At 36.4% G+C, this 22987-nt stretch overlaps 1 protein-coding gene across 1 annotated transcript in view; it reads left to right on the plus strand.

The window, feature by feature from the left end:
- The window catches only part of CUNH2orf76 (chromosome unknown C2orf76 homolog), an 86448-nt gene that overhangs the window by 53288 nt on the left and 10173 nt on the right, over positions 1 to 22987 (plus strand). Inside the window, exons 5-6 of the mRNA XM_037049891.1 lie at positions 6825 to 6875; positions 17116 to 17153. Of these exons, the coding sequence (XP_036905786.1) occupies positions 6825 to 6875; positions 17116 to 17153 (89 nt within the window). The remainder of the gene's footprint in view (positions 1 to 6824; positions 6876 to 17115; positions 17154 to 22987) is intronic.

The raw sequence follows: 22987 nt of genomic DNA on the forward strand, positions 1-22987 counted from the left end.
CTCCCATGCGAATATGAGAATGCCCAGGCCTCCAGCTGCTGCCTTACCTACCTGTTCTATCTCTTTATTGCACTTCCTCTCCTCCTGTTTCCCATCTCCACCTCTCCTACTGGTCTGGATAAATGTTTCTGCTTTAAGTCCTTGGTTGTTGGACTTCCATATAGTTCAATTTTCTGGTAGTTGTGGTTGTTTTTTTGTTTTTAAATTTGTTGTTGTCCTTGTTTTTGTTGTGCAAGGAAGCAAAGCGTATCTACCTCTGCCTCCATCTTGACTGGAAGTCTGCACTTTAAGTATAAAAATCTGTTGAAGGTAAAAGTATGAAAAAGTTATACTGTGTTATTTACTTATCTAAGGAAAGCTGGAGTAACTATGTTAATATCAGATAAAGTAGATTTCAGAATAAAGAATATTAGTAGGGATAATTATTATCACTTTATAATGATAAAGTGTCAGTTAGAAAAGAGGACTTTCCCTGGCTGGTGTGGCTCAGTGGATTGAGTGTAGCCTGTGAACCAAAGGGTCGCCAGTTCGATTCCCAGTGAGGGCACATGCCTGGGTTGCAGGCCAGGTTCCCAGTAGAGGCCAGGTGAGAGTCAACCACACACCAATGTTTCTCTTCCCCTCTCTCTAAAAGTAAATAAATAAAATCTTAAAAAATAAAAGAAGACTTAATGATTCCAAATATGTAGGCACCTAATTACAGCTTTAAATGAGAGAGAGAGAGAGAGAGAAGACACAAGTTATCAGTATCAGGAATGAAAGTTGTGATATCACTACAAATTCTTTACAGATAATAAAAGAGTAATAAAGGAATATTTTGAATACCTTTATGCCATAAATATGTTTTCCTAGGTAAGTGGACACATTCATTGAAAGACCCAGACTACCAAAGCTCACTAAAGAAGAAACAGACAACATCAATCATCCTGTAGTATTTTATTTTATTTTTAAAAATATTTTTTTTAATTTATTTTTAGAGCGAGGGGAAGGGAATGAGAAAGTGGGACAGAAACATCAATGTTTGGTTGCCTCTCACGTGTCCCCTGGTGGGGACCTGGCTTGCAACCCAGGCATGTGTCCTGACTGGGAATCAAACCGGCAACCCTTTGCTTCACAGGCCCGTGCTCAATCCACTGAGCTACACCAGCTAGGGCGCATCCTGTTGTATTTTAAAATGAACTGTAGTTGAAATAAACTCCATTCCCAGATGGCTTCACTGGTAAATTCTATCATACATTTAAAGAAGAAATAATTCAAGTTCTATAGACACTCTTCTAGAAAATTAAAGAGGAGGGAATATTTCTCAACTCATTCTCTGAGGCCATACTTACTCTGATATGAAAACCAGAGAAAGTAATTAGAAGGGGAGTGGTGGTGGGAAGCTACTGACTAATAGCTTTCATGTATAGAAATGTAAATATTATTAACCAAATCTAAGCAAATCGACTACAACAATGCTTAAGAAGGAATAATACATCATAATCATGTGGGGCTTATCCTAGAAATTCAAAGGTGGTTTATGATTCAAAAACCAATATAATTCATCATATTAATAGGTTAAGAAAGAATAACCATATGATTATTTCAATGGATGAAGACAAAAATCTAGCCTCCATTCCTGGTAGAATCTCTCAGGAAAATAGGAGTAAAAAGCAACTCTCTCTACCAGATTAAGGATATTTGTGAAAAACGTACACCCAACATTGTACTTACTGATGAAAGACCAAGTGCTTTCCTCGTAATGTTAGGAATCAATCTGGGGTGTCTGCTAGTGATCATTTTATTCAACATTGCACTGGAGGTTCTAACCAGTTCTTTTGGGCAAGAAGAAAATAAAAGGCATCCATATTAGAAAGGAAGAAGTAAAATTGTCATTATTCACTGTTGACATGATAATCTATGTAGAAAATCCTATGGAATCTATGAAAACACTACTAGAAATAATAAAAGCTTAGCAATGTTGTAGCATACAAAGTCAACATGCAAAAATCAATTGTGTTACTAGTAAATACAGTTGGAAACTGAAAAAATTATAGCTCCCAAAGTATGAAAAACAGATATATTTGACAGGGGTTGAAAACTTTTACATTGAAAACTCTAAAACATTGCTGAAATTTAAAAAGACCTAAGTAAATGGAGAGAGATACTATGTTTATGGATCAGAAAAATCAATATGGTTAAGATGTCACATCTCTTCAAAATGATGTCTAATTCCAATCAGTCAGAATCTGAGCAGGCTTTTTTTTTCCCCTTTCAAATAAGGTCAAACATATTCTAAACTCTCGAAATGAGTTATTCTAACTTATTCAGAAATTTGTAACTAAAGTAAAAAAGACCTATACTCAGAATAACTCAAATCAAGAAGAAAAAAGTTGGAGGAAATACACTATCTGATTTCATGACTTACTAATATAAAGCTCTATTAGGTCAGACAGTAGTGTATGCAGCATTGATACATAGATGACATATATATCATTGAAAAAGTCCAGAAATAGACCTACACACATATATTCAATTGATATATGATCAGACATTCGCTAGGAAGAGGTGATCTTTCCAAACAATGTTCTAGAAAATTTAGATATCTATATGCAAATAAATGAACCCCTACTCCTACCTCCTACCATATACAAAACAACTTGGAATTGGTAAGACCTAAATGTAGAAGCTGGGACTATAAAAATTCAGAAGGAAAACAGGAGAAAATCTTAGAGACTTTGATTTGGGTAAAAATTTCTTAAATACAGAATGATGATCACAAACTGAAAAAAATATTTTAGGCTTTATTAAAATAAAAAACTTTTGCTTTTCAAAGCATACTATTAAGAAAATGAAAAGGCAAACCATAAACTTGGAGAAAATATTTGTGGAACATATATGCAACAAAGGACTTGTTTCTAGAATAATAATAGTTAAACTGAATTTTTGCAACTCAAATAAGACTTACAACCCAATTAAAAAATGGGCAAAAATCTGGCCAAGATGGAGGCATAGGTGGAAACACTGTGCCTCCTTGCACAACCAAAATTAAGGACAACAAAGATTTAGAAGAAAACAACCAGAACAGACAGAAAATTGAACTGTACAGAAGTCTGACAAGCATTCAACCAGACCAATAAGAGAGGTGGAGTTGGCGGCCTGAGGAGAGGGGTTGTGGCGGGAAAAGGTGGTGGCTGCCACACCCAGGAGCCCAGGTGGCACGGGGCTGACTGAGGACACACATGCACATGCAGATAAACCAGGCAAAAACAGGCAGTGAGATAGACCACGCAACCCAAAGCCCCAGCAATGAGAAGTAAAGCCTAAAAGCACCAACTGAAAACATGTGGAGAGAGACTCCCAGCCTCACAGGAGAATTCATTGGAGAGACCCACAGGGTCCTAGAACACACACAAGCCCACCCACCTGGGAACCAGTATCAGAAGGGCCCAGTTTGCTTGTGGGAAGTGGCAGAGGGAACTGAAATCAGAGAGAGCATGGAACAAGTGCCATTGTTCCCTCTCTGACCCCGCCCTGGTGAATACCTAAGGCTCCACCCCTCACTACATAACAGGTGCATCAAGACAAAAAAAAAAAAACAAAAACGGCCCAAATGAAAGATCAGATCAAAGCTCCAGAAAAAAATACAACTAAGTGATAAAGAGATAGCCAACCTATCAGATGCACAGTTCAAAGCACTGATGATCAGGATGCTCACAGAACTGGTTGATTTTGGTCACAAATTAGATGAAAAAATTAAGGATATGCTAAGTGAAATGAAGGAAAATGCACAGGGAACCACTAGGGATAGGAAGGAAACTGGGACTCAAATCAATGGAGTGGACCCAAGGAAGAAAGAAACAACCAAACAAAAGAAGGAAGAAACAAGAGTTCAAAAAAATGAGGAGAGGCTTAGGAACTTCCAGGACATCTTTAAACGTTCCAACATCCGGATTATAGGGGTACCAGAAGGGGAAGAGGAATAGCAACAACTAGAAAACTGATTTGACCAAATAATAAAGGAGAACTCCCCCAATCTGGCAAAGAAAATAGAGTTCCAGGAAGTCCAGGAGGCTCAGAGAGTCCCAAAGAAGGTGGAACCATAGGTACATCATAATTACATTACCCAAAATCAAAATGAAGGAGAGAATCCTAGAAACAGCAAGAGATAAGGGGACAGTCACCTAAAAAGGAGTTCCCAAAGACTGTCAGCCGATTTCTCAAAAGAGAGCTTACAGGCAAGAAGGGGCTGGAAAGAAGTATTCCAAGTCATGAAAGGCAAGGACCTACATCCAGGGTTGCTTTATCCAGCAACCCTGCCCATTTCATTTAGAATGAAAGGGCAGATAAAGTGCTTCTCAGATAAGATCAAGTTCAAGGAGTTCATCATCACCAAGCCCTTACTATTTGAAATGTTAAAGGGACTTACCTAAGAAAAAGAAGGTAAAAAAACATACAGTAAAATGATAGCAAACTCAAAATTAGGAACAACCACACCAGCAGTCTGCCTGCTCCACTGTGCTCTGTTGTGATCTAGCGAGACATCTTTGGTGTTTCGTCTCCCATGTTTTAGCTCTGGCCAAGGAAATGCAATATTTAGTCTTCAGTAGAAAGGGAAAATGTACTCAGCCAGAGGGGAGCTGGTTTCCCATCCCTCGTCCCTCTTTGGTTCATCTTTGTGCAAATAGGAGTCCAAATTCTCACAGTTTGGTTCAAAAGACACTGTCCTGACTGGTCAAAATGGAACTGCTCTGATTGGTGCAGGTGCTGTGCAGCTCTGATTGGATGGGGAAAGCCTCAGTTCTGTTGGTTAAAATACAATTCCAAGAAGTTTCTTTGTAAGGGCTGGCTCAGATAGAAGGAACACAGTATAGACAGGTAGTTGTGGGAAGCAGGCAGTTCAATGCAGGCTTCTCCCAGAAGTGTAGTTTGTGTGAGAGGCCCCTGTATAGAAATGCCTGCTAGGCTCTGCTTTTAAATTTGAGACCAGTTAGCTACCAGGAGCCCTTCTTGGTAGGTATTTTCTTTTTGTGGGCTCCAGAGGATCGTGCTGTCAGCTCTCACAGCCACCTTCTGTTTGACCTGCTTCACTCACTGATGTCATCTGGCTTGGCCTCGTGTAAATTAGTTTGTCTGAGAATCATCTCCGGAAGTTTTTATTTTATATTTAAACATTTATTCTTGGAACCAGCCTGCTGGAATTCTAATATCCCGGTGCTGGGCTGGGTTATTCTGATGTGCACCAGGTGAGAATCTCACTCTTAAGACATGACCCTGGCTGTGAACATACCTTTGTTACAGGAGTTACACAGGAGTATGGGCTCTCAAGAGTGGGGACTTATTTTGGTGACTTCTTATTGACTTTGTCACTGAAATATCTGGTAGTAGGTACTTTAAATGCTTGTAGTATAAATGAATATATTGTATTTTAATTTCAGTACGTGTTTGACCTCTGAAAAGCAAATGTACTTAAAAAGCATATTTCTAAATTCAGATGTGTGGGTTTTTAAAGTTTTCTTTAATAGACAACACATTCATGTGGTTTTAAGATCCAAATATGAAAGGGAATACAGTGAAAAGTCTCGTTCTCACTTCTGTTCTCTATCTGACCAGTACAGCATGTGCCCTCCCATAAAAGTGTAAGAAGGACAAACTTATATTTTAATTTTTCCTCCTTTTCTTTGGTTGTTTTACAGTTGAAAAATGTTTCATTGTTTGGGCATATTACAGTTTATTTAACAAGTATCCCCATTGAAGGACATTTGGATTTTCCTAAGTGCTTATTATTTTAAACAATGATAAAGTTAGTGCATTTCTGTGTATGTCATTTCACACACACGCATGCACATACACAGAGAAGAATGTGCAGTCTTGATGATAAATTCTCCAAGTGGAATTGATGCACATGTTATTTTAATGTATATTACCAAATTGCCCTCCAAATTGTAGGGATTATAGCATGAGATGTTGTTAAAACTAATCTTGATATTTGGAACACTTTAAAAATATATTTACTCTGGTTTTGTTTTCTTTGTCAAGTTAGGTTATCTGAATTTCAGTAAGAGTAATGGATTGTTCTAGATTAGGAGTGTCAAACTCATTTTCACTGGGGGGGCCACATCAGCCTCGAGGTTTTCTTCAAAGGGCCAAATGTAATTTTAGGGCTGTGTAATTTCTCCCTAACAGTCAAGTGAGAGCTCCGTGTTGCCGCTGGGTAGAAACAAGGTGGAGGGCCAGATTAAAGGAGGTAGAGGGCCAGATTAAAGGAGGTGGAGGGCCGGATTTGGCTCACAGGCCTTTTGTTTGCCACCTGTGCTCTAGATCACTGGTTTTCACTACTAGCCAAACACTCTCAAGGGGTTCCCAGATTTGTATGCTAAATGAACAACAGCTAGATAGGAAATTATATTTCACCCATGTGTACTATATATTTCAAATGTACTTAATTGAATTTAAGTACACTTAAATTACATATTTAATTTACTTGTAAATATTTAAAGTAAATACCTATAAATATTGTGTTTACATATTTAAATTATGTATGTAATTTACTTGTAAATTACACTTAATTTACAAATAAATTAAATTGTATTTAATAAAATGCCAATTCATTTAATAGTGTTACTGAACTAAGAAGTTCAGCTAGTAACAGCTCAGAATCTAATCAGTGGTTCCATTGTTTTAGATTACCTAAGACTTTGCTGGCATGTCAGGTTCATTTTGGGGCCCATCAGGGTTTTCAAAGAAGCTTAGACTGGAGGCATAGGAGAACAGAACCAAAAGACTGCATTTACTCTGAGTGCCTATTTGAGTATTTTGTAATAAGAGTAACCTTTTTCTTATAGATGTTCCTTTCAGGACCAGCCTGCCACCACCATTCAGAAATTATAAATATGGTAACAAATTTTTCTTATTCTTTAAAATATATATTAATGTAAAGTCACATTAGTTTTGTGTTGATTTGAATTTAAATTTGGTTTTCAAAAATGAATTTATTATCTGTAAATAAAAACCAATAGGAAGTTTATTTAGAAATACAGAGAATCTAGTAGCGTGTTGTTCAAGTACATTGTAATCATGTCGGGAAGTCAGCTATTTGTGAGGAATAGCATGTTTGGCAAACTATGTCAAAAATGAATTTCTTTGACAGGTAGTCAAAAAAAGAGAACTGACTAAAGACTAGGAATTAAAAGAGATTTAAAAAAAGAGAGAGACTTCAGATTTTAAATGCCAGTAATTTTGAGCATGTTATATAGTAATTTTTAAGATGCAATTGTTGATTTTAAAATCTAGTAATAAGGCAGTTAGCTGGGTTTCACTATTTGTTATAAATATGGTACACAGTTATTACCCTTCAGCACAGTAATACTCACCAAATTTTGAGACTTCTCTTGAGAATTATGATATACCCAATAAATATTTCTGTTAATTGGTGCAGACATTTTAAAGTATAAATATTTTATTGCCTTAGATCATTTTTTTGGAGTAGCTTTTAATTCTGTTCCCTTTTGGTAGAACAACTTATGACCTAGAATTCTTTGAAATCACAGTCTTCCCTGTGTGTATTCATTTTAATAAGCAGAGACTAATTGTGAGGTCATAAATGATAGTCAAGAAGAGGCTGAAGGCATTGAGTGGAAAGTGCTTTGATTTATTGGACTTAAAGAATTTACATACTAAATATTGAATAAGAGAAAGGAATAAAAAGCATGATTAAATACATATAAATTTCTCAATTCTGGCTTTCGTGGCTTTCAAAGCATAATGCCTTAAGGTTTTTTAAAAATATAGTTTACTGATTATGCTATTACAGTTGTCCTGTTTTCCCCCTTCACTCCCCTCCACCCTGCACACCCTCTCCCACCCACATTCCCCTCTTTAGTTCATATCCATGTGTCAGAAGTTCTTTAGCTTCTATACTATTTCCCATACTATTCTTATCCTCTCCCTGTCTATTTTCTACCTACCAAATATGCTACTTATTCTCTGTATCTTTTCCCTCTCTCTCCTTGCACTCCCCATTGCTAACCCTCCATGTGATCTCCATTTCTGTGGTTTTGTTCCTGTTCTAGTTGTTTGCTTAGTTTGTTTTCGTTTTAGGTGTGGTTGTTAATAATTGTGAGTTTGCTACCATTTTACTGTGTATGTTTTTTATCTTCTTTTTCTTAGTTAAGTCTCTTTAACATTTCAAATAGTAAGGGCTTGGTGATGATGAACTCCTTGAACTTGACCTTATCTGAGAAGCACTTTATCTGCCCTTTCATTCTAAATGAAAGCTTTGCTGGATAAAGCAATCTTGGATGTAGGTCTTTGCCTTTCATGACTTGGAATACTTCTTTCCAGCCCCTTTTTGGCTGCAGGGTCTCTTGAGAAATCAGTTGACAGTCTTTGGGAACTCCTTTTTAGGTGACTGTCCCCTTATCTCTTGCTGTTTCTAGAATTCTCTCCTTCATATTAATCTTGGCTAATGCAATTATGATGTGTCTTGGTGTGTTCTGTTTTGGTTCCACCTTCTTTGGGACTCTCTGAGCCTCCTGGACTTCCTGGAACTCTATTTTCTTTGCCAGATTGGGGGAGTTCTCCTTTATTATTTGTTCAAATAAGTTTTCTACTTGTTGCTATTCCTCTTCCCCTTCTGGTACCCCTATAATCCGGATGTTGGAACGTTTAAAGATGTCCTGGAAGTTCCTAAGCCTCTCATTTTTTGAATTCTTGTTTCTCCCTTCTTTTCTGTTTGGTTGTTTCTTTATTCCTTGGGTCCACTCCATTGATTTGAGTCCTAGTTTCCTTCCTGTCACTATTGGTTCCTTGTACATTTTCCTTCATTTCACTTAGCATAGCCTTCATTTATTCATCTAATTTGCGACCAAAATCAACCAGTTCTGTGAGCATCCTGATCATCAGTGCTTTGAACTGTGCATCTGATAGGTTGGCTATCTCTTCATCACTTAGTTGTATTTTTTCTGGAGCTTTGATCTGATCTTCCATTTGGGCCTTTTTTTTTTTCTGTCTTGATGCACCTGTTATGTAGTGAGGGGCGGAGCCTTAGGTGTTCTCCCCAAGCGGGATAATCCATTTGCTGGGTGGTGACACAATATGTGGGGTAGGGGTCTGAGAGGAAATAATGGCATTTGCTCTACTCTCTGCCTGATATCAGTCACTTCCACCGTTTCCCCCAAGCAAATTGGGCCCTTCTGGTGCTAATTTCTAGGTGGTTGGGCTTGTGTATGTTCTAGGGCCCTTTGGGTCTCTCCAATGAACTCTCCTGTGAAGCTGTGAGTTTTTCCTGTGGCCTCAACCCCCACAGGTGTTTTCAGTTGGTGTTTGGAGGCTTTGTTTCTCTGTCCTGGGACCCTGGGTTGCATGGTCTCTCTTGCTCCCCAGTTTCACCTGGTTTATCTGCACATGAATGCGGGACCGCCTGGTCCGCCAGCTGCCTTGTGTGCTGTGCCCCTTCACAAGCCACTGCCTTGCTGGGTCTGCTTTGCCTCGAGCACTCTGTCCTGCCACCCAACTCTACCCCTCCTACCAGTCTGGATGAATGTCTCTTCTTTAACTCTTTGGTTGTTGGACTTCCATACAGTTCAATTTTATGTCAGTACTGGTTATTTGTTTTTTGTTTCTAAATGTTTGTTGTCCTTATTTTGGTTGTGTGAGGAGGCAGTGTGTGTCTGTCTATCTACGCCTTCACCTTGGCCGGAAGATAATTCCTTAAGCTTTAATCAGTCTACAGATGCTATTTCATTAGAATAATTATATATGGCTTCCTTTTTTGTATGGTCTATATGTATATTCAAACTTGTGTTTCATGTAAATTCTTTTGAAAAATAAAAGGATGAAAAAATGAAAGTATCAGAACATCTGACTACTAATCATTATGCTAGATGATGTACCTTTTACCTTATTAACATCCTTTTGTCCTGGTATTCCTATACTATTAAGAGAAATTGGCAGAAAAATAAATATATTTATCCTGAAGAAATTACAGAAGTATTAGGGTTTAGACAGACTTCAAGTGATTCTGTGCAAGTTTGCCTCTTCAGCAGTCTGCTACTTCGTGTTCAATAAGAAAGGCCGAAGTGTTGTTTTCTCATCTGTCATTGTCCTTCAGTACTGCTACTTGCCCAGTGGGAATAGAACATTTTGGGTGGTGGAGAGTGGAAAGGGCACAGAGGTGAATTTCAGTTTGTAAGTTGCTCTCTCCCTGCCTTTGGTTGAAGGGCTGGCCATAGAGAGTCTGAGATTTCTCAAAGTCCTTTGTTTATTTATAAATGTTTTCCTCCCATTTAACTGGCATCTACATCTGTTACTGATTTACCTTGACCAGACCGTGTGTTCCCACAGACAAGGGATATTGTTTTATTTTTAAACTCTTATTGACTAAGCATGTCAGTTGTACAGTGTGGGGCTGCTAATCCTGTTTGTTTTATAAGGCTGTATGAGATTAAACAGTATACATGCAAACATGTTAAATACTCCACAAATATAAAACACTATTTTTGTTTTCATGAAGTTACTTTCCTTAAGGGGTTTACATTAAGGAAATAATACTCACAGATATTGTTTCTGTTAATAATGAAGATTTTGAAGAAGTAAAAACAAGTGAGAGTTTTTAAGAAAGAAAGGGACACTAATGCAACATGTTTTGCTAGCTTGTTGTTTCTCCTTTCTTACCCTCATCCCAAGTATTACCAGTTTCTGTTGGAGAGAAAAATCTGGTGAAAATTTTTGTTAAAAGAATTTATTTTCTGCTGAAAATGGTCTTATTGTAGTTGCAGAACTTAGTAGAGCAAAAAAAGTTTTTTTGTTATTGTTAGAATAAAACAATGATTTATTATTGTTATTTTATATCTTTATTTATTGTTGTTAGAATGCAGTTGTCTTCATTTTCCCACCGCCACTTTCCTTTGCCCCACCCTCAATCCTACTCCCCTTTGGTTTGTCTGTGGGTCCTTATACATGTTCCTTGATGACCCTTCCCCTTCTTTTCCCCATTATTTCCCTCCCCCCTCTCCTATGGCTACTGTCAGTTTGTCCTTTATTCCAGTGTCTCTGGTTCTATTTTGCTTGCTTGTTTGTTTTGTTGATTAGGTTCCACTTATAGGTCAGATCATATAATATTTGTCTTTCACTGCCTGGCTTACTTCACTTAGCATAATGTTCTCCAGTTCCATCCATGTTGTCATGAAAGGTAGAAGCTCCTTCTTTCTGCTGTGTGGTATTCCATTGTGTAAATATATCACAGGTTTTTTTGATCCACTTATTTACTCATGGGCACCTGGGTTGCTTGCAACACTTGCCTGTTGTAAATATTTCTAATTTAAAGGCTCATTAACAAAATATATAGAACATGATGAATATTTAGTAAGGTTAAACTCCAGTTTTGCAGGTTGATTGTACCAGGCTTTAAGCTAGGTCCTCTTATTAAACAACAACAACAGCAAACTACTATTGGGTTCTCTAACTTGTCTCTAGTAGTAAACTGCTATCTATCTATAGTAAGAAAAAGAGTATAATAGGTAACTCAGAATAATAGGTAATCCAAAAGCCACATTTGTTTCTTTTCTTGTATACATTGTAAGCTAATTTTTAGCAGCTATGGCATATTTACCTTACTAATGTACATATTTTACTTAGATTAGACTTTTCTTTATTTCTTAACAATACATAGGATTAGGCTGACCTTTCATTAAGAATTGCAATAGATTATTGAAATTTCACTATTTTAGGTAATGGGTACTTCAGAGTGCTAGTTCTTAACTGGTTATATACTCCTATTCTTCTGTATTATTAGAACATAATTGAATCAAGGTCTGTTTTTCAAATAGATCCTTTTTCATTTCATTTCTGTGTTGGAATTCTTTTTGAATTCTTGTTGCCCCTCCAGGGCCCTGCCCTGCTGAGTTCAGTTGTGCAGGGGGATCAGAGTGTTGCACAAAGCTGGTACTTTCAGAGCATCTCCTAGGGAGGATTTTGTCTGGGAATCAGAGAGGCAGGTGCTGGGTTTTGTTTCCTGGCTACATCGTGGAGGAGGGATACTGTTATTTCCCCTGCAAGCTGAGCTTGTGCTATCTCAGAAAAGGAAAGAAGTACCTGCCCCCTCCTCCAGGCTTGGTGGAACCATCTCCAGTGGAAGATTGTTTGGATATGCCCTCTCAAGTCCTGGTGGCCCTGCCCAGCTGAGTTGAGTTCTTCAGGGGGAAGGCTGTGGTGCTCTGAGCTGGAACATTTGGAATATGCCTTTCTCAGAGGCTACTGTCTGGGTCCAGGGCGAAGTGCTTGGCCCCCTCCTGCAGGCTCAGCTGGCACCACTCACAATGGGAGATTCTTGATCTATCCTCCTGAGCTTCAGTGGCTCTACCTTGTTCAGCTTGCTCCTGCAGAGGGGACAGCTGGCTGCACCCAACATGAACCTGGAGCATACTACTCCTAGGGGAGCTAGAGTTGGAGGACTCTGACAGAGACTGAATGGTTTGGCTCTAGAGCTCTGGAGTGGGGGCCACTTTCCCCTCATTGAGTGCCTGACCACACAGCCCAAGTAGAGGACTCAGTAGCCCCATCCTCCTGATCCTGTTTATTCTGTTCTGCTGAGCTCATGACATGTGGAATGTCTTTCTAGACCAGACAACTTCTAGGGGAGGCAGTGTAGCTGACAGGTGGAGGTGGACCTCAGGGAACCTCAGATCTTTTATGGATCTACATATAATGGAGCTCCCATAAGGCTGTCAGCTGATTTCTCAACAGATACACTTCAAGCCAGAAGGAGTGGGCATGGAATATTCAAAGTAATAAAAAGCAAGGACCTAGAGCCAAGACTACTTTACGCAGCAAGGCTAACATTTAAATTTGAAGGAAAAATAAAGAACTCCCCAGACAAAAAACATTAAAGGAGTTTACTACCACCAAACCGGTAATGCAACAAATGTTAAAAGGCCTACTTGAAGAAGAAAGAACAAAAATAGAGAGGAACAAATAAATACCTATCAATGATAAATTTAATTGTAAATGGACTAAATTCTCCAATCAAAAGACATAGGATAGCTGAATGGATAAGAACACATGACCCATATATATATATATATATATATATATATATATATATATATATACATACACACACACACACACACACACACACACACACTGTTTATAAGAGATCCAGGGGTGCTGAGTGGAGGAGGAAAATTGGATTAACTGTAATAGCAACATTAATAAAATAATTTTTTACAAAAGAAAGAGAACTAAAAACTGACATTACAGAAATATGAAGCAAAGGATTGTAAGAAAATACTGTGAACAATTATATGCCAACAAATTGAACAATTTGGCTGAAATGGATAAATTCCTAGAAACACACAATCTTCCAAAACTGAATCAGGAAGAATCAGAAAACCTGAATAGACCAATTACAACTAATGAAATTGAAGCAGTAATCGAAAAACTCCTAGCCAACAGAAGTCCTTGACTGAATGGCTTCACAGGTTAATTTTATTAAACATTCAAAGAAAAAATAATGCCTATTCTTCTCAAACTATTTCAAGAAATTCAAGAGAAGACTCTAAGCTCATTTCATAAGGCCAGCATTATCCTAATTTCATAATCAGGTACAGACACTACAAAGAAAGAAAATTGTAGGCCAATATCCCCGGTAAACATAGATGATAAAATTTTTAGAATGCTAAGCTTTTTCAAATGCTAAAATCTTCAACAAAATATTAGCAAACTGGATCCAGTAGTACATACACCATGATCAAATTGGGATTTATTCCTGGGATGAAAAGTTAGTACAATATTAGCAAATCATTAAATGTGATACATCATATAAACACAAAGAAGGATAAAAGTCACATGAGCATATCAATCAATTCACAAAAAGCACTTGATAAAATCCAGCACTCATTTATGATAAAAACCTCATCAACATGGGACTAGAAGGGTCATACCTCAACATAATAAAAGCCATATATGACTAACCCACAGCCAACATCATATTCAATGGGCAATAACTAAAAACATTTTCCTTAAGAATAGGAACAAGACAGGGATATCTGCTTTTACCACTCTTATTTAACATAGTACAGGAAGTTCTAGCCACGACAATGAAACAAGACTAAATAAGAAGCATCCAAATTGGAAAGGAGGAAGTAAAACTGTCATTATTTGCAGACAACATAATATCATATACAGAAAACCCTAATATTTCAGGATACAAAATTAACATTCAGAAATCAGTGCCATTTCTATAGACCAATAATGAATTATCAGAAAGTGAGTTAAGAAAACAATCCCATTTATTATTGCAACAAAAAACATAAGGTACCCAGGAATACGTTTAACCAAGGAGTTAAGAGATCTATACTAAGAAAATTATAATACACTGAAGAAAAAAATGTTGAAGAAGATACAAATAAATGGAAGCATATACTGTGTTTTTGGAGAGGAAAAATTAACATCATTAAAATACCCATATTGTCCTAAACAGTCTATAGATTCAACAGAATTCCTATTAAAATACCAGTGGCATGTCCCACAGATCTAGAACAAATATTCCAAAAATTTATATGGAGCCACAAAAGATCCTGAATAATTTCAGAAATCTTAAGAAAGAAGAACAGAGTTGGGGGTATCACACTACCTGATACCAAACTATACTACAAGGCCATAATAATCAAAACAGCCTTGTACTGGCACTAGAACAGGCATAAAGATCAATGGACCAGATTAGAGAGCACAGAAATAAACCCATGTCTTCATAGTCAATTAATATTGGACAAAGGAGACAAGAACATACAGTGGGATAAAGACAACCTTTTCAATAAATTATGTTGGGAAAATTGGACAGATAGATGCAAAAACAAACTAGAACACCAATTTATGCCATACACAAGAATAAACTCAAAATGGATAGAATACTTAACTGTAAGTTGCAAAACCATAAAATCCTAGATGAAAACATAGACTAAAATTTCAGACGTTTCTTGTAGCAATATTTTTGCAGATATATCTCCTCTGGCAAGAGAAGCAAAGGAAAAATTAAACAAAAAGGACTACGTCAAGCTAAAAAGTTTTTGCACAGCAAGAGACACCATCAATGAAATGAAAAGGGATCCCACTGTATGGGAGAACATATTTGCTAATGATATATCTGATAAGGGGTTAATTTCCAAAATATATAAAGAACTTACCCTACTCAACACCAACAAGACAAAAAGCCAATTAAGCAATAGGCAACCTTTTTTTTTCTTTTGAAACCCAAAGACTTACATCCAAGACTGCTCTATCCAGCAAAGCTTTCATTTAGAATAGAAGGGCAGATAAAATACCTCTGAGATAAGGTCAAATTCAAGGAGTTCATCATCAACAAGCCCTTATTATATGAAATGTTAAAGAAACTTATCTAAGAAAAAGAAGAAAAAAATATGAACAGTGAAAGGACAGCAAACTCACAGTTATCAACAACCACACCTAAAACAAAAGCAAACCAAGAGGACAGCTAGATCAGGAGCGGAACCATAGAAATGAAGAACACATGGAGGGTTAGGAGTGGGAGGAGGAGAAGGGGGGAGAAGATACAGAGAATAAGTAGCATAGATGATAGGTAAAAAATAGATGGGGGGAGGGCAAGAATAGTAGGGGAAATACAGAATCTAAAGAACTTGAAACACGTCATAAACTAAAGGGGGGAAGGGTCGGGGAAGGGGTGTGCAGGGTGGAGGGGAAGGAAGGGGGGAATAGAACAACTGTAATGGTATAATCAATAAAATATATATTTTAAAAATGGGCAAAGGATCTGAATAGACACTTCTCCAAAGAGGACATACACATAGCCAATAGACATAAGAAAGGATGCTCAGTGTCACTAATCATCAGAGAAATACAAATTAAAGCCACAATGAGATACCGCCTCACACCTGTCAGAATGGCCATCATTAACAAACAAAGTTCAGGCAAAATGTAGAGAAAAGGGAATCCTATTCTACTGGTTCCCTTTGAACTATTACTGGTGAGAATGCAGACTGTTGCATCCGCTGTGGAAAACAGTATGGAGTTTTCTCAAAAAAATTAAAAATGGAACTGCCTTTTGACACAGCAATCACACTTCTGGGAATATACCTGAAGAGACCTAAAACACTAATTCAAAAGAATGTGTGCACCCCTATGTTGATAGTGGTGTTATTTAAAATAGCCAAGATCTGGAAAGAGCCCAAGTGCCCATCAGTACAGGAGTGGATAAAAAAAGCAGTAGTACATTTATACACAGAGATATAAAATAGACACACACAACAATGTGGTGATATCCAGAAGGAAAGGGCTGGTGGGATAGGTGGAGGTAGGCAAACTTGGGTGGGGGGAAATGGAGATGGAAAGAGACATAGTTTAGGGTGGTGGACACATGAGGAAGTTTACAGATGATGTTTGGTTGAGTTGTACACTGGAATCCTATAAGATTTAGTGTACCGGTGTCACCCCAATAAATTCAATATTTAAAAAAGATTAAAAAACTAAGGAGTGAAGGAGGGATTGTAGCAGGTTAATGGTGTAAGCCTGTGAAATGGTAGAAAACCAGGAGGCTGATATTGTTATTCTTTGTGCATTAGCAGCTTTTTCAGATTACCAATGATGTTTGATAGTGTTTCAGTTCTTGGAATGGTAATGACTTGTCAGAGTAATCATTTGACCCACATACCTCCCCCCCGCGCCTTCCTTCACTATATCTATTCTGAGAGATTAGTAGATATTTTGAAACTGTTTTTGTTAATATCTATTTTAATTTAATACAATACTTTTATATTGTTTGCTATTATTAGCATTTAGTGACTTCAAAAATCAGGATAGAGTAATGTGGTTCACTCTTCTAAGGGAAATGTGCTTAGTTGACTTAAGGTTATAGCACGCACACAGTTGTGTGTGTCAAAGAACACAGTTTTAAAATATCTTTATATTGTGATTTTAAATTTTAATAGTATGCAAATTAATTTTTTTTTACTATATACTTGATTTTTAAAAGAACCTGGTCATAAGTTAAGGATTTAATTCGTCAATTTCATAGCCACCTTTCTCTCATATCACTTTAAAAATCTGAAATGAAGTTTTAGAATAATCTTTGTAAAAAGGCAAATTGTTTTTTTCTTTCAGATAAATTAAAGATTATTCATCAAGCACATAAATCAAAGGTATGTTTCATATGTACAGTGAGTGTCTGGCACATAGCACATAATGTTGGTTGACTTAGTGAATAAATGAATACATTTACTTCTAAAATATTTTCATCATCATAACATTTTTTTATTTTGGAAATGTCCTTTCTGCAGCTTTACTTTTTCATTAAAGAAAATTCTAAGTCATAACCCTGTTTAGTAGATCCTTTAAAAAGTGTTAATTTTTTTAAAAGGATACATGTAATATATCAAGCAAATGTGTAACATAAAATAAGCTTCAAACTTTGTAAATTCTGGTGACATATAAAAGGAGCCACTTACCTGGCAAACCAGTCTCTTTCATTTTCTTAATCCTATACGGAGAGAAAGGAGCCAAAAGCGAATAAAAATAATCTGCTTTTTCTGACTTGACTCTCATGTTGCATAAGAGAAGGCCCAGGACTGTGGCTCTGGGGAGCACAACCTTCTAGCGCCACAGAAGATGTGGCCTGCAACCCTAATGAACGTTGTCTTACCTGCCCCAGAGAGAGCTGTTTATTTATGTGTGTACTGTGTGTTTACATTTATGTTTCATTACTTTTGCAGAGTAATTTTTTTATGAAGTCACAATCAAAGGTTTGCTTCTTACACAGGCAGACCAGAGTGATCCTTTTTCTTGAATGTCAATGACCCTTACATTCACTCCTAATTGTAGTGGTAATCTTACTCTTACACAAACTACTCAAGGACAGGGAAGCAGGTCTTATTATTCTTCATAGCACCAACACTTAGTACAGTGTCTCATTCATAGGAATGTTTCCATAACAACTTTTGAATGAAGTATTTATTAATGAATTCACTTACGTCATTCCCTTCTCTGGTCCTCCGTAAATTAATCAGCTTTCAAATGAATATATACCAGAGATTATAAAGAAAATAGCATGAGGGTATGTGTCTTGACTATGAACTTGTAACTTAAAAAAGACTTTTCCCTGTAATTTTTTCCCCTGTAATTTGAAACAACACATTTAGTCTCTTATAGTTCTGGAGGCCAGAAGTCATAGTTCTGGAGGCCAGAAGTCTGAAATCAGTTTTAGTGAGCTAAAAATCAAGGTATTAGCAGGGATGGTCCTTTATAATAACTTTATGTTTTTTATATATATACACCAAGAATTGCATATTTTAACAGAATCCATTGTCAGATGTTTTAAAATTTTATGCTCACGTATGTCTGGGGCTGTGGTTTGGAATCTGTACTTTGTATGGATGCTAGAACTTCTCTCCACTGTACCTGGCCACAAACTCCAGCCATTTTCTCTTCTTCAGGCCAGAAATGTTTACAACATCATCTCTAAACTGTGGAGAATAGGAAGCTTGGTTTTATTGTAGAGGGGGTGTGTGTGTGTGTATGTGTAGTTAAAACTAAACAATATGCTCTTTGAAAAGGCCCTCCAGGATATCTGGGTTCAAGCAGAGTACCTCATGACCATGATCTCATTTAAATCGTGCCCTGCAAGTAATCTAGAATTTTTAAAAATAAAAAAAGTTAACTATACATAACAAACTTACCAACGTAAGTTAACAACAATGAGCTAAGTATCACAAAGCAAAGCAAAGAGAGAGAGAGAGAAAGAGGGAGGGAAAGAAAGAAATAGAAAAGAAAAAGAAAGGAAGCAATGGTTGTAGAGTATGTCATACCATTATTCCCCATTTTTACTTCATTAAGCTTGTTCATTTGCTTATGTTTCTTAAAAATGATAATTAATAAATAAATAAATTTTTTATCCTAATGAAGACCTAGTTCAATATATTCAAATAATCAATATTGTGACATTTGCTTAAAAACCAGGAAATTTTCTTCTTGTAGTTGGAAATATATTAGAGTTGTTTCATATATTTAAATGTGTTTATTCCTGGCAGGTTAGAGTTGTATAATTAGGGCTTCTTTTTCCAGTTGAACAATGTATTTATTTAAAGAGGGATTCTCAAAACAAATTAAGTTACTTAGACTGTTTCTGGAATCAGAATTAATAAACTTTTATCCAAATTATAACAAATTTAGTTAAGTAGATACCTGGGGACGATTCTTCAAGTTTCCTCTTCAAGTTCCATTAAGTAAGGGATCAATATATTTTTACAGAAACAGTTTTACAACTTTAGAGTAACTTCTCCTACATGTCCCCATGTGTGCCTTAATCAGCTGCCAGCCCTGTGTTGCGTCACCCAGTGTTTATTCCCCACTTGCAGGACCTTGAGCATCTCTGAGTCCAGCCTATCAGCTTTCCAACCCAGCTATAATTTTAGTCTCCTTCTTCACCCAAAGGAAAGGGCTTCTAAATAGCTCCTATATCTTAATGAATTTGTTCACAAAGGTAATTTTCCCCATTCCCCTAACTTTCTAAGTTTAGAATAACTTTCTTAATTACAATTACCAGGTATGTACAGAAATTTCTTCCCATCACCACAATAAAAAGGCTGTCTGGATACTGTCCTACCAGAACCTTCCATTTGGATTGTGAGCTCAATATTCCTTGAATGAATAAATCAATACAGTACAAATAATTATCATAATATCATTTATAGTCATCAAGAAAATATATTTGTATGTATATTATGGATTATAATCAGTAGGCTATTTGTAAAGTCAGAATAATTCCTGTTAAAAAAGATTTAAAATAAAAACTCTAATTTCTATCTTATATTTTGTGAGTTTAAAAACCGGATAGTTATACTTGTTAAAAGTTTATGAAGGGAAGAACCCTGAAATAAACTTTATATGAAATGCACGAGATCTTTAAGAAGAAAACCTTGAGATGTCAGTAATGGTATTTAGTTGTCTAGACTCATTGAACTGAACACCTGAAGATATCTACATTTTATTTATGTGAAATTTTACCCCAATTTAATTTTTTTTAAAGTACGACATGTGAAGAGGGGTCCAAAATAAGACTTAAATAGAAATGCTTAGGATATTTTGGGGGTGAAGATGCAGTGTGAAGCTATTAGGTCTTTATTCATTAACAAATTTAATGCCACCCCAATAAAATCCTAACAATAGTTTCATATATATGAATATTCACATATATTAAATATATGAATATACATTAAACTGATTATAAAACTAATATGTAAAATATAAATAATGAAGACTAGTTAGGAAAATGAGAGAAATGAGTGGCTATAGCATAAATTAGACATATTATAAAACTATAATAATTAAAACAGTGTGATACTGTCACACAAACTGTTAGTTCCATAGCATAAAATTGAAAGTCCAAAGATGGACCCAAATATATATGGGAAATTAGTTTAGAGTAAATATGGCATTTCAAATCTATGGAGGATTTAATAAATGTTATTGGGACAACTGTGTAAGACATCTAGAAAATGGTTAAGTTTAATCCAAATACTTTTCTTTATACTAAAATAAATACCCATTGGATTAATGGCTTAAATGGAAAATGAAACCCATACATGTGGACAGAGATGAAACAGATGGAACATGAGTGGGTAATTTGTTCCGGCCCGATGATGGGTGCATGGAGGGTTCATCGTACTGTTCTCTACATTGTATGTTTGAAATTTCTCATAATTAAAAATTTAAAGAATTAAATTAACTAAAATACTTGAAGCAAACATGAAATTTTAAAAGTAATCTTTGAGTGAAGGTCTTTCTAAGTATGATAGAAAACTCAAAAACCATAAGAGTAATTTTATTTTATTAATTATTTACTCAAAAAAGATTCAGCACTTCTATTTAAAAATGCTACAGAAAAAAATAAAAGAACAAAGGAAAACTGAGGGGAAATTTTCTGACTTACAGAAAAGGCCTAATTTTTTTAATATATAATGGTACTAAATATAATATAGTATATAATGATTTTCTACAATCCTATTTAAAAAATATCCTACAAGTTCATTAAAAAACAGAAAATATTCAAACTTTACCCATAATAAAATAAATACAAATTAAGACTACATTTAATTTATATCTATTAAGTTGGCAAAGATCAGAAGGTTTTGATAATACAATGTGTCAGCAAGGATGTGGTAGTGTTAATGTAAATTGGTACCAGTTCTCTGGAGAGTAACTTAACAAATTAAAGTTTGTCAAAATAAAAATTTTCAAAATAAAAGTTGCCAGTACTCTTTGACTCAACAGTTCTACTTCCAGGATTGATCTTACAGATAAAATGTGTACATATATGCACAAGGATATTTGTTGCAGGTTTGTTTGTGGTAACGAGATTGGTAACCTAAATGCCATCAATGGGGACTCTGTGTGTGTGTCTGTGTGTCCCTTCAGTGGAATGTGCTGCAGTCTTGATAAATTATGAGGTAGCTCTTACACGGATTTTGGAAGGTTTTAAGCTATATTTTAGGAGAAAAAAGTAAAGTGTGAGAACACAGCATGTGATATGCTAGTATATGTTTGAGGACATTTACATGCACATACATCTGTGCCTACATGCTAGACAGTCTCTGTGTGGCACACAGGAATTAGTACTAGCTCTATGGAGAAGTGCTACAGAGCTGGTGGATAGGGGTTGAGAGGAGACTTACTTTCACTCTCTGTCCATATGTACTTAGAGAATTGTATCATGGGTATGTATTACCTATTCTAAAATCATTTTTAATAAAGTTTTTTTCTTTCTTTTGATCTGTGTGTTCTGGAGGTCAAGCCTCTGTGCTCTCTCGTGAGGGAGGTTGTGACCTGTGGAGCATGGCTTCTAGCTTTTCTTTGTCTGCTGAGAGGCCTTCTGTCGATGCTGCCTCTCAGCCACCTTCTAGAAATAGAATATGTTGCAGCACAGCTGCATTCTGGCTGACAAGGGATACTGTGTGCACAACTAGTGGTGACCTCTGTGTGCTTTTTAGGGGCACATGTCGACTCAAAATTTTCTCCTATATTTACAACTTAAAATTGGATTTGTAAATATTATTGGAGACCAGACTCATCCCCCACCACCCCAAATCACATAGAGAAATGTGACAGTTAATATGACTTGGGATCAAGTGTTTATTTTATTTTATTTATTTTCTATTTTTTAAATTTAATTATTGTTCGAGTACAGTTTTCTGTCTTTTACTCCCATCCCAGCCCACCCTCCCCAGTGCTCCCCACCTCCCTCCCATTTCCATCCCTGATAGTTTTTGTCCATGTGTCCTTTATACTTGTTCCTGTGAATTCTTCCCCTTTTCCCCTGAAATTCCCTCCCCTCTCCCCTCTGGTCCCTTTCAGCCTTTTCTCCATTTCAGTGTCTTTGGTCATATTTTGCTTGCTTGTTTGTTTTGTTGTTTAGCTTCCTGTTAAGGGTGAGATCATATGGTATTTGTCTTTCACCACCTGGCTTATTTCACTCAGCATAATGCTTTCCAGTTCCATCCATGCTATTGCAAAGGGTAGGAGCTCTTTTTTTCTTTCTGCAGCATAGAATTCCATTGTGTAAATGTACCATAGTTTTTTTTATCCATTCATTTAGTGATGGGCACCTAGGTTGCTTCCAACTCTTGGCTACTGTAAATTATGCTGCTATGAACATTGGGATGCTTAGGTTCTTTTGGATTGGTGTTTCAGGATTCTTGGGATATAATCCTAGCAGTGGAATTGCTGGGTCAAAAGGCATATTCATTTTTAGTTTTCTTAGAAAATTCCATACTGTTTTCCATAGTGGTTGTACCAGTCTGCAATCCCAGCAACAGTGAAATAGGGTCCCCTTTTCCCTACAACCTCTCCAATATTTGTTGTTTGTTGCTTTGTTTATGATGGCCATTCTGACTGGTGTAAAGTGGTATCTCATTGTGGTTTTACTTTGCATCTCTCTGATAGCTAGTGATATTGAGCATCTTTTCATGTGTCTCTGGATCCT

The sequence above is a fragment of the Sturnira hondurensis genome, unplaced genomic scaffold (assembly GCF_014824575.4).
Source record: "Sturnira hondurensis isolate 20B ecotype Veracruz unplaced genomic scaffold, ASM1482457v3 Scaffold0006496, whole genome shotgun sequence".
NCBI classification, from domain to species: Eukaryota; Metazoa; Chordata; class Mammalia; order Chiroptera; family Phyllostomidae; genus Sturnira; species Sturnira hondurensis.